Source organism: Bubalus bubalis, chromosome 16 (genome assembly GCF_019923935.1).
Source record: "Bubalus bubalis isolate 160015118507 breed Murrah chromosome 16, NDDB_SH_1, whole genome shotgun sequence".
Classification (NCBI taxonomy): domain Eukaryota; kingdom Metazoa; phylum Chordata; class Mammalia; order Artiodactyla; family Bovidae; genus Bubalus; species Bubalus bubalis.
This window is the reverse complement of record NC_059172.1, coordinates 60843764-60859676: the sequence shown is the minus strand read 5'-3', so window position 1 is coordinate 60859676 and position 15913 is coordinate 60843764. Positions and strand designations below refer to the sequence as shown.

Here is a 15913-nt window from a genome sequence, read left to right as displayed (position 1 = left end):
TCACTGCCTCATGGAGCCGCCTGGTCAGCGACACTGAATGGGCCCCCTTAGACCTGGCGCACACCTGTCCTTTCTCACATTCAATCTCTACTCTTGGCAAACATGACACAGCAGCTCAAACTCAGCCCTGGGCCTTCCAGGAGAGCAGGGTTTGGAATGAAAGTGCTTTTGTTTGGGGCGTTTTCTATTCCCCCACCCCCACCCCCACCCCCGCCAGACCTGAGTTGTCCTCTTTCTCTGTGGTCTCTGACCCAGGCCTCTGTGGAAGCTCCTTCTCACCCACCCCCCCAGCTTGCCTGGACAAGTGTTTCTAAGCGTTTCTAAATATACACCATTTCAGGATAAGCTCCACGGCCTTCTTACCAGGCTGTTTGGGCTCGCGTTTCGTCTCCCCAGCTACCGCACAGGTTCTGTGAGGGCGGTGATGGTGGTTTATCCATCCTCTGTCCCTCAACTACCTGATGCCTTGCTGAACATGTGGCAGTGATTCCATAAATTACAGCTAAGTGGGCACCTGCTCTGGAGTAAGCCCTTCATGAGCGTGAATATACTTCATCCTCACAACCACCCACGGGGGTGGGTGCTGGGGTTTTTAAGAAATAATTTTATTTATTTATTTTTGGTCACACTGGGTCTTTGTTGCTGCTCGGGGGCTTTTCTCTAGTTGGGGTGAGCAGGGGGCTACTCTTGGTTGTGGTGCGTGGGCTTCTCTTGTGGAGCCTGGGCTGTGAGTGCGGGGGGGCTTCAGTAGGTGAGGCTCACCAGCTCAGTTGCTTCTCAGCACGTGGAATCTTCCTGCACCAGGGGTCAAACTCACGTCCCCTGCTTTGACAGGTGGATTCTTGTCCACTGTGCTACCACGGAAGTCCCAGGTGCTGTTGCAGAAATACTTGGGCTTCCAGGTTCCCTCTCCTCAGCTTTGGACTTAGGTTCTCCTGCCCCAGGATGCTCCTTGGTTTATCTCCATCCAGCCTTCATCAGGGTGACTGTGCTGATGCTCTTATTTCAAAGGCTGCCTGTGACCTCCTAGTTCTCGAAAGCAGTGTACCTTCCTGGACTCCGTAACATCAGCCCCCCTGCCCATCCGCCTCAAGATTCCTGAAGCTCCCTCCCTAGAGGCAGTGTGATCTACTACGTGACTTCTGCAGGATCTCTGCTTGCCTTTATTTAAAATCTTCATTGGTGAACTTTTTTATTAAAAAAATTTTTTTTGAGAAAACTGAAGTGTGGTTGATATACAGTATTGTGTTACTTTCAGGCGTACAGCAAAGTAATTCAGTTACACACACACACACACACACACACACTTCTTTTTCAGATTCTTTCCAGTTGTAGATTGTTACGTGATATTGAATACAGTTCCCTGTGGTGTATGGTAGGTCCTTGTTGGTTATCTGTTTTCTACATGTCTTTGCCTCTTGCTGAGGGGCAGACACTTTGGTCCCCATGGCCTGCTTCCTTGTCTGCCAAGTGCTGGTAGCGTCTCCTCTTCACAGCAGAGGCGGATGGGGGCTGTCACTGTGTGTCCGTGGTGGCTGAAGGTGGCCCTGAGATGATGTCCCTGCTGCTGCTCCTCTTTCCAGTCTCCTCCTTGGCCATCTCATGGTTTCTGTGGTCTGATCTCTGTGGAAGACTTCCAGATCTCTGTCGCTGGTATTTTTGTCTTCCCTGTGTTGCACACATGCCTTTCTAGCTGCCTGCCAGGTACACCAGTCCTGCCAGAAACTAGAACTTGGTGTGCACAGGCTGAGTTCAGCACTGCCCCTCTGGGATCTTCTCCTCTGTGTCCTCAAGTTCTGCCAGAGGCTCTGCCCCCTTCTTCAGACTGTGGCATTGTCCGTGTCCTCTGCCTTCCCTTTGCCTCTCTGGCTCATCTCCTCCCTCTCGATCGGATAGATATACCAGCCTCCCAACCGGCCTTCCTGCAGTGCCCCTGACCGTGGCTTATCACCACATCCTCCCGACCAGGGCTCTGAGCATGCTGCTGCCCTGCTCAAAACCCACAGTGGCCATTACCTCTTTCTGAAGCAACTGGAGAATTCTTAGCTTGGTGTTCAGAGCCATCAGGGATCCTAGATTCCAGCTACGTTTCTATGCTTCTTCCCTTTCTCAGCACGTGCCTTAGGATATATGCCCCTCAAGCGGAGGGACCATGTTTTTCATGTCTGAGTTATAACCTTTTAGCCCATCATCCAGCACATGGAGGCTCAGTACATGTTACTATTGCATCAGACTTGTTCCTTCAACTGCTGTAACTTCTCTACTCATCACAGCAGGGCCAGAGATTTCAAGTTCAATCACAAAATCTATCTCCTCCCAGCCTTTCTTGGTGCATCCTCCCCTTGGCTGCCAGTGGGAAATAAGATGCCCTCGGAAACCTCCCATGCAAAGGGGTATAGGTAAAACTTGATGCTTATTATTGCCACTTCTGTTCATTTCTTCCCTCTGACACCCTTTCTGAGTACCATCTGGGTGCTCTTCAGTTCCATAGCCATCCCTCCTCCTCTCCTCTTTCCCCCAAGTCCAGTACCATGCCCTGGATATTGTAAGTGTTCAACGAATCTTGTTGCATAGTGAACTGGAGGTTGTCTGATGGATGGTGGCATTATTATGAAATGGGTGGGCTGAGCTTTCTGAATATCTGCAGTGTAGTACTAAGGGTTTATTTCAGTTCAGTTCAGTCGCTCAGTCATGTCTGACTCGTTGCGACCCCATGGACTGCAGCATGCTAGGCTTCCCTGTCCATTGCCAACTCCCAGAGCTTACTCAAACTCATGTCCACTGAGTCAGTGATGCCATCCAACCATCTCATCCTCTGTCGTCCCCTTCTCCTCCTGCCTTCAATCTTTCCCAGCATCAGAGTCTTTTCAAATGAGTCAGTTCTTTGCATCAGGTGGCCAAAGTATTGGAGCTTCAGCTTCACCATCAGTCCTTCCAATGAATATTCAGGACTGATCTCCTTTAGAATGGACTGGTTGGATCTCCTTGCTGTCCAAGGGACTCTCAAGAGTCTTCTCCAACACCACAGTTCAAAAGCATCAATTCTTTGGTGCTCAGCTTTCTTTATAGTCCAACTCTCACATCCACTTGAAAGACCTTGAAGATTTTTTCAAGATCTTTCTGTGTTGTTGGGTGTTGTCATTATAGACATGCCTGAACCGGCTAAGTCTGCTCCTGCCCCTAAAAAGGGCTCTAAAAAAGCTGTGACCAAGGCCCAGAAGAAGGATGGCAAGAAGCGCAAGCGCAGCCGCAAGGAGAGCTGCTCCGTGTACGTGTACAAGGTGCTGAAGCAAGTCCATCTGGACACCGGCATCTCGTCCAAGGCCATGGGAATCATGAACTCCTTCGTCAACGACATTTTCGAGCGCATCGCTGGCGGGGCATCGCGCCTGGCGCATTACAACAAGCGCTCGACTATCACATCCAAGGAGATCCAGACCGCCGTGCGCTTGCTGCTGCCTGGGGAGCTGGCCAAGCACACCGTGTCTGAGGGCACTAAGGCTGTCACCAAGTATACCAGCTCCAAGTAAATGTAATATGCCTAGCCGCTGTTAACGGAGAAGACAGTGGCACCCCACTCCAGTACTCTTGCCTAGAAAATCCCATGGACGGAGGGCCTGGTGGGCTGTAGTCCATGGGGTTGCTAAGAGTCGGACACGACTGAGCGACTTCACTTTCACTTTCACATCCATACATGACTACTGGAAAAACCATAGGAGTTAGAGATAGTTAAATAGCATGTCCATCACTCAATGGACATGAATTTGAACAAACTCCGGGAGACAGAGGAGGACCGAGGAGCCTGGCATGCTGCAGCCCATGAGCTCACAGAGTTGGACACGATTTAGTGACTGAACAATCACAACAGCACCTAATGGTGAGCCATCAAGGCAAAGCTGGTAGTAAAAAGAAAACCCAGAAAGTGGGCCCAGGCTTGGGGACTGTCGAAGCAGAACTATCTTTGCTTGGAGCTTTTTCTTTTATCTTTTCTTTTTTCTGTCTGCTTTCCCCCACCCCTTTTTTGATCGGTGCCAAATTTGTCCTAATTGGCATCTTTATTACGGCAGGAATCGGCCAGGCAGCAGCAAGGGCTGGGGTGTGCGAACGCTGTGTGAAGGAGGGAGGTGGCTGGGAATGTGGATACAGTGCCTTGTTGCGTAAGCGCAGGCAGACAGTATACAACTGCCTGCCTTTACCCACGAGGTGACAATGAGCAGGCCCCCGGGGCCAAGAGCCACGAGCCCCTGCAACTGGATCCTCCTCTTCCCTCACCCTCCAGCACCCCAGAGGAGATCCACATTCCAGTGAGCAGCAATCCTAGGAGCAAAGGTGTCAGGGAGAGCTTTGCTGGGAGGGGTGGCAGGGCCCAGGGGGTGGACATTCGCTGGTTCCGCTGGGGATTCCCTGTGGGTTAAGGGAACCTGGAAGGGGCTGATCCTGAAGGGAAGGACTCATATAAGGACTTCTCATCTGCACCTGCTCACCTGGTGAGCACGCTGGTACCACTGCACTGAATTCCATACCATCGCTCCAGTAAGAGAGCTGAGACTTTGGCTTTTCTTACTCCCAGTGCCCAGCCTGGCACAGGGTGGTTACCTGTGATGTGTTCAGTGGGTTGAGTTGTAGAGGGCGCCTCTGATCCCCAAGACCTAGGGGTAGGGATCAGCCTGCTCTTGGTCACTAGAAATCGTCCCTGTTCCAGACCAGGCATAGACGGGGAGAGGCAGAGGCCGTTGAGCTAGCTGGTGAGGAGGCAGAGGGGGCACCATCTGGCTCCTGTCCTGAAGGGCTCAGTGGGGAATCATCCTTTTGCACCTGAGTTTGCCAGAGTGCTGTGTGTTCTCTGCTGGCCTGGCGAACCTGGTGTAGGTATGAGCTAGATCTCGAGATGAGAGGGGCAGGGCGGCTGGACGGCTCCTTCCCTTTTCTGTCCTTTTCGACTTGGCAAGTAAGTCCCAAAGTGTTTGCATTGTAAAGGTCCACGGGTTTTATAGGCACCCGGATGGCAGGTGCAGGTCTCTAACTCCACTCGCAGCCTCCCTGGGGCATCCGGCCAGGCTCAGGGCAGGAAATGGCTGATTCTGGGTCACTTGGCGGCTCTTGTTTGCTGCTGAGATTGTTCCTGTAATCAAGATCTTAGATCTGGAAGGGACACAAAGAGATGATCTAGTTCAGCTCGTGGCCTTCGGGCCTGAAAAGCGGTGCCGATAGTCTCGTGCCCATTTCACGGGCAGGTACCTGAAGGCCCAGCGTGATGGAGTGCCCTTAGGTCATTCAGCATGGCTCCCTCCGATCTTCTCTTCCGTCCCCTGCCGTGACATGCTGTGGATGGTTGTGGATGAGGTACTGTCTCCCTGGTGAGGTATATTTTCTGTGGGGTGAAGCCATTCTTGTCATTCGATGCCTGAGAGGGCCAGGAAGAATGCCCTTGCTTTATTTCTAGGGGCCTGAGGCAAAGAGTGGGTGGGAAGACAGGGTGGCCTCTTGAACTTTGGGGTTTCTCTGAGTTGAGGCCTTGCCTCGCTGGCCCTGGGAGGCTGTTGGTGGTTTGGGAAGCGAAGGAGGGAAGCGTGGCCTAGCCAGAGAGCTCCCAGGCTCCTGTCCGCCAGCCCCACATCACAGAAATGCCTGGACTTTCCGGTGGTCAGAAGGTAGTTTTGGAGAGCCTGTGTGGTTGAGGCCTTGTCTGGGGCTTGTCTGAGGTCTGGGTAAGAACTTCCCTGTCCATGGCTTAGAGACTCAGGCTTTATGATCCCTCCATCCTGGGAAGCTCATTGGCAAACTTAAAAAAGGACTTCTTCATTTTCTTAGATGCCGTGTGGACCAGCCCCGGGCTGTCAGTAAGAAAGGTCTGAGACCTTGGCTTTCCTGGCCAAGATAGGGGTGTATGCCCTATGGCTGTCTGCCCTTTCTTGTAAGATAACTAATGCCCTTTTCTCGTAAGATAACTAATATTTCTACCAAACTCTCAGATTCTTTCTGCCTTTTTTTTTTTTCCCCTGCAGCATTTTATCTTTGTGGGAAGTTTAAGCAAAATGTATCTGACTTTGTTGTTTCTGCTTGTTTGTTTTGTCCTCCAAGTTTCTGATTTTATCCCCCGCTCCCTCCCAAGGTGGAGTTAGTGGAAATTACAGTGGGTGTCATGGGGTGTTTAAAGGTCCTTACATCTTTGTCCTCCTACCTGGCTGCAGAGAAGACAAGCTACAGGCATTTAATAGAGAACCTTTCATCATATTCTCGCGTCTTTCCCTAAGCTCCGTCAAATAGCCAATAGATGTGAATTCTCCTAGCCTGTTTGTGCCAACTTCCATCACTGCCTTGCTGACCAGCTCTGGGCTGAGCGTCTCCCGTGTGGGGTTTGGCCTCTGTTTCTGGGGATGAGAGTTGGGTTGCTACTTCTGTACTTCCTTGTGCCTTTTTCCTTTTTCCTAATCTTATCTTACCTTTCTTTGCTTGATGTTTTCTTGTAATTATGTAACTGTACCCAGTGTGATACGGTTGGTTCCTTTCTGCTTCTTTAGCTTCCCGGGGATGGTGTCCTGTGGCTGTGATCAGGGTGGACTCCAGTCTCTCCGCCCACTCCCCTTCTCCTTGCTTTTGTCCAGTTGACTGGACAAAGAGAACAAAACCAAATGGCCTCCCCTCCCCCCTCTCCTCAACCAGTCATGCACTGGTGTTCTGAGCTGATCTTCCTGCAGCCATTGAAACACGTGCTTAAATGCCTCCAAGTCACTGAGACTGGCCAGGCCCGTGCACCCCTCCTCCCTGACACCCCCAGACCAGCCAGGGTCTTCCTGCCCCATGGTACCCAGTGGGTGTGGGGCTGTGCAGCGCCCCTGAGGCTCTGCTGACCGGCAGCTCTGTTACAGTCGAGGAGCCGGAGGGCCGGGGCTGGGACAGGTCAGCCAGGCCTCTTTTATTTACAGTACTCTCTTTCACGGCCCCAGTGAAACGGGAGCCCCGAGAGGCTGCCGTGAAAGGGCGCTGTGTTTGTGCACTCAGGCCTTCCAGGGCTTGCTACAAAAGGTGGGGGCACCCGGAGCTCTGAAGGGATTTTTGTCACCAGCAGTTTGGCCTGGGCTGGCCGAGGGCGAGAGGGCGAGGGTCGCCGCTGGGATTCTGAGCCTGTGTGTGTGGAGACAGCTCTGGGCTGCTCCTTAGGGCTAATTCTGCAGTCTAGGGGTGGGGGCAGGGGCGGGCACTGCACATCTTGATCCTCTCGATTTTATTGGAGGAAAGCCTTCCTTTCTCCTCAGGGTTTCTCCTAGTGGGCCCCTGGTCTCACAGGAGCTATGGTTGGGAGTAAAGTGTAGCGGGCACCCCAGTCTCCTCCCCCACTCTCCTCTCTGCAAAGAGCAATTTCATGGGCAGCGAGTCAACTTCCATGAGCTCTTGTATTCTTGTAGCTGCCGTTTCCTGATTTTGCCTCCCCTCGTTAATCCCATCTATAAAATGGGGGCAGTGATAGCATCTGCCTGATATATAGGACTGTTGTAACCTCTGGGTCAGATAACACGTGGGGTTGGCTCACATAGGGTTCTTTTCTTTCAAACTAACCAGCCACAGTCCCTTTCTCAGTCTGAGGAGCCAGGTTGGGGACCCCACTTTGTAGTGACCCCAGCCTTCCTTGCATCCTCCCTGGCTCTTGGGGTTCTTTATCCTTGTCACCCTCTGGTCTGCGTTACTTGATCAAGGGAAGAGAAGTTTTCCAGAAGAACATTCAAAATGTTAAGGTTCGAGATTGTGGAACAGATGAAAGCACACCCATGCCACACCCCACCCCAAAATTACCTGTTAAAAGGAGATAAAAAAAACCACAAGTACCTACTGTGCATTGTAAATCCTGGAAGCCCGACAGTGTTTTCCTCATTGACCTGCTGTAACTCCAGTGGTTGAGTGCAGATAGGTGTGGAAGCCTCAGGTGTCTTTGCCTTTGCCCTTTAATTCTATCTTTGAATGTCCAGAACCAAAAATCAGGGCCACAGATTAGCAGTGGCACAGAATGGCTAAATTCAAGCCTGTTTAGAGAGCCTCGGGACATTTGGAAGCCCTGGGTGGTCGTGCAGTTGGGGAAGCTGGTATTCCCCAGCTACAGAGGGGCCATCTCCCTCTCAGCTTTTGTTTTCTGCACCTCCCTGCCCCCTTACACGTACCACCCCGGCTTCTCTTTTGGGGGCAACCCCCTCATGTTCTCGCCCATCTTCCCAAGAGGCAGTTAATAAACAGCCACAAGCAGAAGCAAGAAGACACCTCGAGGGAGTGTGCAAAAGGCCCGGAGAAGGGTGGTGGAGCCTTAATACACTTATAAAGAGCCTCAGAAAATCTCCTTACTGTGTGTTCACCCTTCAGGCCATTTCTACGTCCTGTCCAGCTGAAAGGAGAAAAAGATTGGAAAGACACAGCCAAGGGGGTTTTCCTTCTTAGCCAGCACTGATTTCTCTGCTGCCTGGCTTCTCTGAGGGACTAATTTGTAAGAAACATGGAGAACCTTATTTCTCCCACTTAACCCACGTCTGTTTTCTAGATGGTTTATAAAAAAGGCCTCACACTAGCTCTTTGGGACTATCTGTCATACATGAGGAATGGTTCTGGATGATTCTTGCGTTGTCAAGAGACACTTTTTCCCTCTGTCTTGCTGCATTTGAAATAGTGATGATGTCATTGATTCAGACTTGAAGCCCTTGTCTGGTTAAATTCTTCCACATCGGCCCTTAAAAGTATATTTTTGGACTTTTCAGGAGAGCATGCCTGATTAGTCCACCAGTAGTCTGAGATGTTGGTTCATTCACACAGGCCGCTCAGAAAGGTTTAGTTTCCTTTACGGTTGGTGAGGGCACAGGCCACCCCATGAACTGCAGTGTTGTGACCGATTGGGTACCCGGCTTCTGGGAGTCAGAGGGGGAACTTGGGTGTGCAGACAATGGAAAGGGGCCTCCTGAGAGTCACTGCTGCTCAGGAAGTTTCTGTGTGGTCTCAAACTTGGCTGCCAGCACTCCACACAGTGATTTTCTATGAGTTAGAGAAGGTGTCCCTTTTCCCTTGGGTGGGATGGGGTGGGTTCGCATCTGGTCAGCCCTCAGTCGGGTATGCAAGGCTGCTGGTCCACGGAGGCTTCTGTGCTTGGAGGGGTCCTGAAATGAAAGCTATTCTAGTGAGATGTTTCGAGCCATCAGCCCATTGAGTGTCAGTGAGCGGGAGCCAGAGTTTCCCAAAGCCAAGGCCTCCCGAGGGTTTCACTGATCCCTCCACCCGTCTGGGTTCCTTCAGCCCAGAGCCAGTCAGGGCCCTACAGCTACTGCACCAGGCTGCGAGCTGCTGCGGCTCAACTCCACGGGGGCCGGGGGCCTCTCTGCCCGTCCTGGTGTCCTTAAAGCTGCCAGAAACGTCAAGTGGGGTTTATGGCATCCTCGTAGCATGACTGTCTCTGGTGATCAAGGCCAAGAAAAACAACGGGAAGGGGTAGGAGTGGCCATGCGCATGCACACAGCCCCCAGTCCCTGGCGTTGCCGTATGTGGGGTTGAGTTTGGAAAAGCACAGCAGCTTATGCAACCAGTTTCTTCGGCATGGATATGGAGCTGGGAGGGGGAGACCCGTTAGCAAGGCAGAGTTCAGCCCTTTGCAGGAAGATCCGATTTGCTCTTTTCTTGTAGTGTTGCTCATCAAGGTTGGGTCTTTAAAAAGCCACTGCCAGGCCTAGGCCAGTGGTAGGGTAACCCTAGGTCCCTTTAGCCTGAGCGCCCTTGGGTGCTGTATTGACAAGACTCTGAAGGGCCCATGGTAAGTAGACCAGGGCCTGAGAATAATTTCCATTTAACTAGTTGTTATTCTTACTCCGATAGATTTGAAATCTATTTAACTTTTCAGGGTCCCATAGCCTTTTAAATGTTTCAAATGTATTCGCTCTGATAGGTTACCTTTTCTCTCCCTGTAGGCTATAATTAGTGTCCTTTACACAAAATTGGCTTAGAATTGGATTTAGAGAAGATAAGAATCAAATTACCAGTATTTATCTTGTAAATTCCAAAAGATCTACTTAAGACACTGTATTTTAAAAAAAAAAAAGGAGTTTAAAAGAAAAGTTTGTTCTATGAAAAAGTAAATTCCTCATAGTCTGAACATCCCAGGGCCATTTTAATATTAAAGCTGCGACTTCCCTTGGATGAACCTAAAATTGCCTTTTCTCTTGCTCTCATTTTATCTCTAGTGGAGCTGAAATATGTTGCCAGGCTTTGGATGGTGGAAAGCTAATGTCCGGGTTTTCATTAATTTGGAGAGTTTGGATTGTCTATGATTTTTTGATTTGTGGTGAGATAGACCTCTAAACATGTGTATCCTAAAAGATATACATGTAATTTTTTACCTTGGCATTTTAAGTTATTAAGCTGTTAGGAGATGAGAGAACAGACCTCGGAAGTCTCCTGCATGTTTGCATGACCTGAAATGTCAGCATGCTAGTTTTCACATGCTGCTTAGTACAGTAAGTCTCCAGCAGGTTTAAATAAGGTCATGTCAGAAAAATATGCCTGAGTTTTTAACACTGTTACCTCATAAAGGTGCCAGGCAGTAATGGCATATTCAGATCATTCATTAAGCGTTGAGCTACAATCCTCGTACCCTACAAATCCTCCCTCTATTCAGGTGCACTTCTGGTGTTGAACGTGAAACTCTTACCCCTCAAGCGAGGAAGTGAAGGGTTTCAGCTGCAGCTCCCAGTTTGTGGCCGGAGTCACACTTCACTGGCACTTTTGTAACCTCAGAGGCACTCTCTGCATGGCCTTCTGCTTTAGCAACATTGTTGACTGCAGTTTTCCAAATTGATTCTGACTTTTTTTTTTTTTTTGGTTCTGATGAAGGTGTTGGAGACCAAAACACAAACAACAGATTCCTTTTAAGGGAACAAAAATGTGTTTCATGAGCAGTTCCATTTCTGGGTATGAACCCAAAAGAATGGCAAGCAGGGACTTAAACAGATAACTGGTACACCCACGTTAGTTGCAGCATTATTCACAATAACAAAAGAGTGGAAGTGTCCATTGACAGATGAATCGATAGATAAAAATGTGGTAAATACATTCAGTGGAATATTATTCAGCCTTAAAAAGGAAGGAAGTCCTGACACATACACTTGATGTAGCATGGCTGATCCTTGAAGACATTATTCTACATGAAATAAGTCAGACATAAAAGGTAAGTCTTGTGTGGTTCCATTTCTATAAGTATCTAGGTTTATAAGAAGCACATTTGTAGAGACAGAAAGTAGAATAGAGGTTACCGGGGCTGGTGGGGGTAGGAATAGGGAGTTAGTGTTTAATGGGGACAGAGTTTCCGTTTGGAATGATGAAAACATTCTGTGGATGGATGATGGTGGTGGTTGCATGCACTTAGTGCCACTGATGTATGCACTTAAAAATAGCTAAAATAGTACATTTTAATGTAATGTCTGATTTACCATGATAAAAAATTACATTAATTCCGATACCTGGCTTTTGAAACAAAATTTCTTGGAAAACACTTAGGTTATCATACTGTTAAAAGCCCTCTGCTAAATGTTAAAGAAACAGTTACCTAGATATAGTGCTGATTATCAGCCAGTAGCCTGGCACCCTTAAACCATCAGTATTGTTTATCAGCAGGATAAAATGCTTTCATCTACCTCTCAGGTGGTATGATTACTTGCTGAGGCTCTGTGTTGTTATTACTCATGTGGTTCTAGAAAAGTCTCCCCTTTTTGGCTCTGATACTTTCTCTGGTTGACCTCTTCCCAGAGAGAAGGCTGAGGAAAATCCCCCCCCCTGATTTTTATTCTACGTCAATAATTTTTAAAAATGTCTGTGGTTTTACAAACACAGGGAGGTTTCAGTGAGGAAGGAAATTCATTCTGGGTTTGCAAAATTTCTGAAAATTGTGGAAGAGGTGTTTATGCTTTTTGACTTTGTACCTGTGTGGCCAGGTTTTTAGAAGCTTTCTGTTCCCCATCTGTGGTGAGTCTCGTCCCCCGCCAAGGGTTGCAGACATAGCCAGAGATTTTTGTGAGCTTCTGAGCAGAAACTTTTCAGCTCCTCTTAGTTGGATTTTTAGTTAAATGAAAGATTTAAAACTCCTAAGGAAATTCACAGTGAAAAAAATCTATGCCCAAATAAGTTAGCATCTCAAGATGAAAATATCAGTTCTGGAAATGGAAGTTTCCTCTACCCCGTGGTGGCGTTGCAGCCAGCAGCCTCGTTCTGTGCGTCTGAGGGTTTAATGGGCAGCATGTGTAGGTATGGGGCTCGCCGTATATATAGTACCAGGCGTGTGGGCGCCTTGGCGCTGATCTGAAAATGCTTAACTTTGGCATTTCTAGGTTTATTTTAAACCTACAACCTTTAACGCCAGACACAGAACTGCTTTCCCACTTAATGTAACCATACATTGATTGCTTTTAATTAGCGTTGGATCTTTTTTGGTGCTTTGCAGCTTGGGATATGTAAGAAGTCTGACTTAAATTAAAAGGGGGAAAAAAAAAAACCCAACTCCGACACTCTCACGAGGCATGGGAGCTTTTGAAATCCGCACCCTGCCGGGGTCCTCTTTATTTTTGTCTTGAGTCAGGTGGGCTGTGAAGCAAGTGAAGGGTCCAGTATAACCCATGTAACAGATAAAAGGTAATTTATTTGTAGTGTTTTGGCAGAAATTAAACGTCCGTATGTAAATAACAGCGGCGGGAAGCTAGGTTTTCAGAGCCTGAACATAGTTGATGAAGATCAATGGTGCCAGAGTCATGGGTTGTTGGCTAGGACGAGAGGGGTGAGGTCAAGCCTTTTCGTTCAACAGTTTGGAAACTGATCAACTGTGGTTTTCAAGCCAGGTTTCATAGTTGCTTGCATGTCGCCACCCCTTGTGGGAAGCCTCCATGCCACCGCCGAATTCTCCAGTAAATATTTCAGACATCCTGGGCCCTGCTGTCCTTCCCCTGCAGTAAATTACATATTAAAGAAGCCTGGTAACTGAGCACTGGTTGCCGTGAGATAAGGACTGGGAAATCAATATGTTTGCCATGTGGCTGCTTGTTTATGACACCTGCCTCTGGAACAGTTGAGCAATGTTTTGTTTGTTAAGGCTGCATTTCAGAAGCTTGTATCCTCCTAAAACAACCACGATCTTACTGAGGGGGAGAGAGAAGTGCGACAACAGATATTGATTTTAGTTTTTCTAAGTATGGAATTGCCCTTCTAAACAGTGGTCTCACAGGCTACTTTTTTCTTCCCCCCGTTGAAGAAGGGAGGTAGATAACTCTGACCCCCTGAACATGTAGATCATAAATATATTTTAGAATGTTTATGATGTGGTCAGTTAAAAGAAGGAGTGTAGCTTATAATAAGGAAGTGTAGGTGTTGTTTAGATTATCTCTTCTCCGGGTACCTGGCTCACACCAGTTCCGTTCCCTCCAGACTCCTGATCCTCTCTGATAAATGCTTTTCCAACAATAAGAGGAAAATGCAACAAGAAACATATCTGTGGCCGACAGTAAATAAGCATTTTAATCTCAGTCTCCAGTGGGGTTGTATTTTAACTAATGGATAATGCTATTGTCTTGTGACCCAGCCTGCTGGTGAGTTAATGGTTCTTGGAGCTGTGCATTGTCAACTCAAGTGAGTGAAAGTGTGTGTGTGTGTGTGAGTGTGTGTGTGTGCGTGCGTGTGTTAGGGTAAGGGGTCAGCTTTGGAGAGAGTAGGGAAGCAGTCCAGATCTTTCATTTGGTCTTCCATTTTGGAAAAGAGCACCAATGACACAGCTTCTGTCCTTGCCTTAGGGATTCAGTGGTTATAAAATATATTTCAAATACGTTTGGTTGTCAGGGTGTAAAGCGTGTATTGTGTTGGTGCAGTTGGGTTGCCAGTGGCACACGCCCTCCTAGTGTCCCTACACCTAAGAAGCATTCTTCTGTCTCCAGCCCGGTTAGTGTTCTGTGACTTCAAATGCACACACGTAAACAGTCAGTTCTGCTTTGTTTAGCCAGAAAGTGAGTTAAAGATCTGAAAGGAAACACGAGCTCCTTATTGAGCACCCTGGAGGCACCACCCCTGAGCTGCTGCCCTGCACTGGGGTCCCGAAGACGGGCGAGATGATCTCTTAACGACACGGAGATATTCTGAGCCCTGATTTTTGTTTGTTCGTGTGTTTAACCCAGATTGTCAGGTCCTCCTTAATCAACAGTGGCAAAGCGTTGCTTTCCTTTCTGTGTTCCACAGGTTGGTAAATGGCTTATCCAGTCATCTCTCTGTCTGCTGTGTTCAGCCCAAGGTGACGCTTAACATTAGGTGGAGGTGATGGGCAGGAGGGCTTGGTGAGTTGAGTACCAGCTCAAACCTGGAGAAAGTGAATGAAGCTGGACCTATGCAACTGATTGAAAGGCCCAGGTGTCAAAGTCAAAAAATGATTTCTCCACTGCCTTTAGTGTCTAATAATATGGTAGGCATGATAGGTGACTTATCCTGAGGACGCTGGAACATATTTGAGATTTATTTAATTTTTGTAGTCCTGGCTTGGCTGGATGACAAAAGTGTTTAAACCAAAACTGATTCTAGGAAGCATTTTATCCTGCTGGTAATGGGATGTGGTCATAGAGCATATGTGCGAATTTGGCGGTGAGGGTGGGGGAGGGGGTTGGGGGTTGGCAGGCTGGCCTCTCTTCTCTTGAATTTGCTCAGCCACTGATGGAAAGAGAGGAAACTCAACGAGGACCCTTCTAGTGCTTTCAGTTTTCCAGGGGTTTTTAATCACTGAGCAGTGCTGGGAACTGAGGTGACTCTGACCTTTCTGATAGATCCTTTTGTGAGAGGTGGCACTTTTAGCTTTATGAAATTATTAACCTTTTATAAGACTGGGATGATATAAATGCAGAGTGAGACCAGACAATGGCTGTTGGATTCCTCCGTTGGAAAGATCAGGTGTTTACTGCCTTCACAAAAGTTAGTGCTGGTTTGGGAATCCAGAAGGACCTTTGGGGTGGGGAGAAACCCTAGAGGAGTTTTAATGAGGATGTAGTCACATGGCAAGCTTCTCGGGAGATCCAGAGGGACTTTTAAGGCCAGGAACATTGCAATCTGGGTTTTGGGGTTTTTTGGTGAGTGTTTATTTTGGACAGTTACCTCCTATAAAAGGATTTAGAATATCCACTCAGTTATGAGCCCTCCCCATATCCTCCAGCTCAGCATTGTTGTTTTTTTGAGCTATGGAAGCATATTTTCCTAGGACTGTGTGTAATTCATCTACTTAACCAGATCTATATGAGGGGTTTTCAGAGTCTTGCATGACTGAAGAGAGAAACATGATATGGTAGAAAGAGCCCAAATTTTAGAATCAAGATAGACTAGATCGAGAGAGTGTTTGTCCACTTTTTAAATTGTGTGTCCTTAGACACGTCACTTACACATTCCTAGCCTCTTGTAAAATGGGGATAATGTCGCCTAGCTTGTAAGGTTATTGTGAGGATCAAATGGAAAAACACATGTAGTTCTCCTTGCTATTATTGTAGTGGGCCAATAAACGTTAGTTCCCTTGTCTTCCTTTCTCTCCATTGGGAGCCAGGGACCTGCTTGTATTTCTTTTTTTTTTGATGTCATGGTACACAATGGAGATACTTTCACGTACTGGGGCTCTGTTTTGTATCCATCACGGTGGTGATAAAGGAACTGGTGGTGTCTCAAATGGGGAGAGAACAGGCAAGGTTTTCCCAGTGGCTTTTCATTTCTCTTCGGTAGGAAATTGGGCCCTGCTCCAAGGAATGAAAGTCCTGGGGTAGACGTGCTCCCTTGCCTTTGGCCTCCGCACCTGGGACCTCTTTCGTTTGGTGGTCTGTGTCTGGTCTCGTGAGTCTTGTCTGGTATATTGGGGTTGGCACTAAACACATCACCGACGGCTGCATGTCCT

At 48.1% G+C, this 15913-nt stretch overlaps 2 protein-coding genes across 4 annotated transcripts in view; both read left to right on the top strand.

Annotated features, from left to right (window-relative positions):
• Positions 1–15913, top strand: part of ZBTB16 (zinc finger and BTB domain containing 16) — a 208293-nt gene that overhangs the window by 28101 nt on the left and 164279 nt on the right. The window lies entirely within an intron of this gene.
• Positions 2963–3585, top strand: LOC102398832 (histone H2B type 1-C/E/F/G/I-like). Its single transcript, XM_006042779.4, has one exon. It carries the CDS (start codon positions 3150–3152, stop codon positions 3528–3530), a length of 381 nt encoding a protein of 126 aa, XP_006042841.3. The 5' UTR covers positions 2963–3149; the 3' UTR covers positions 3531–3585.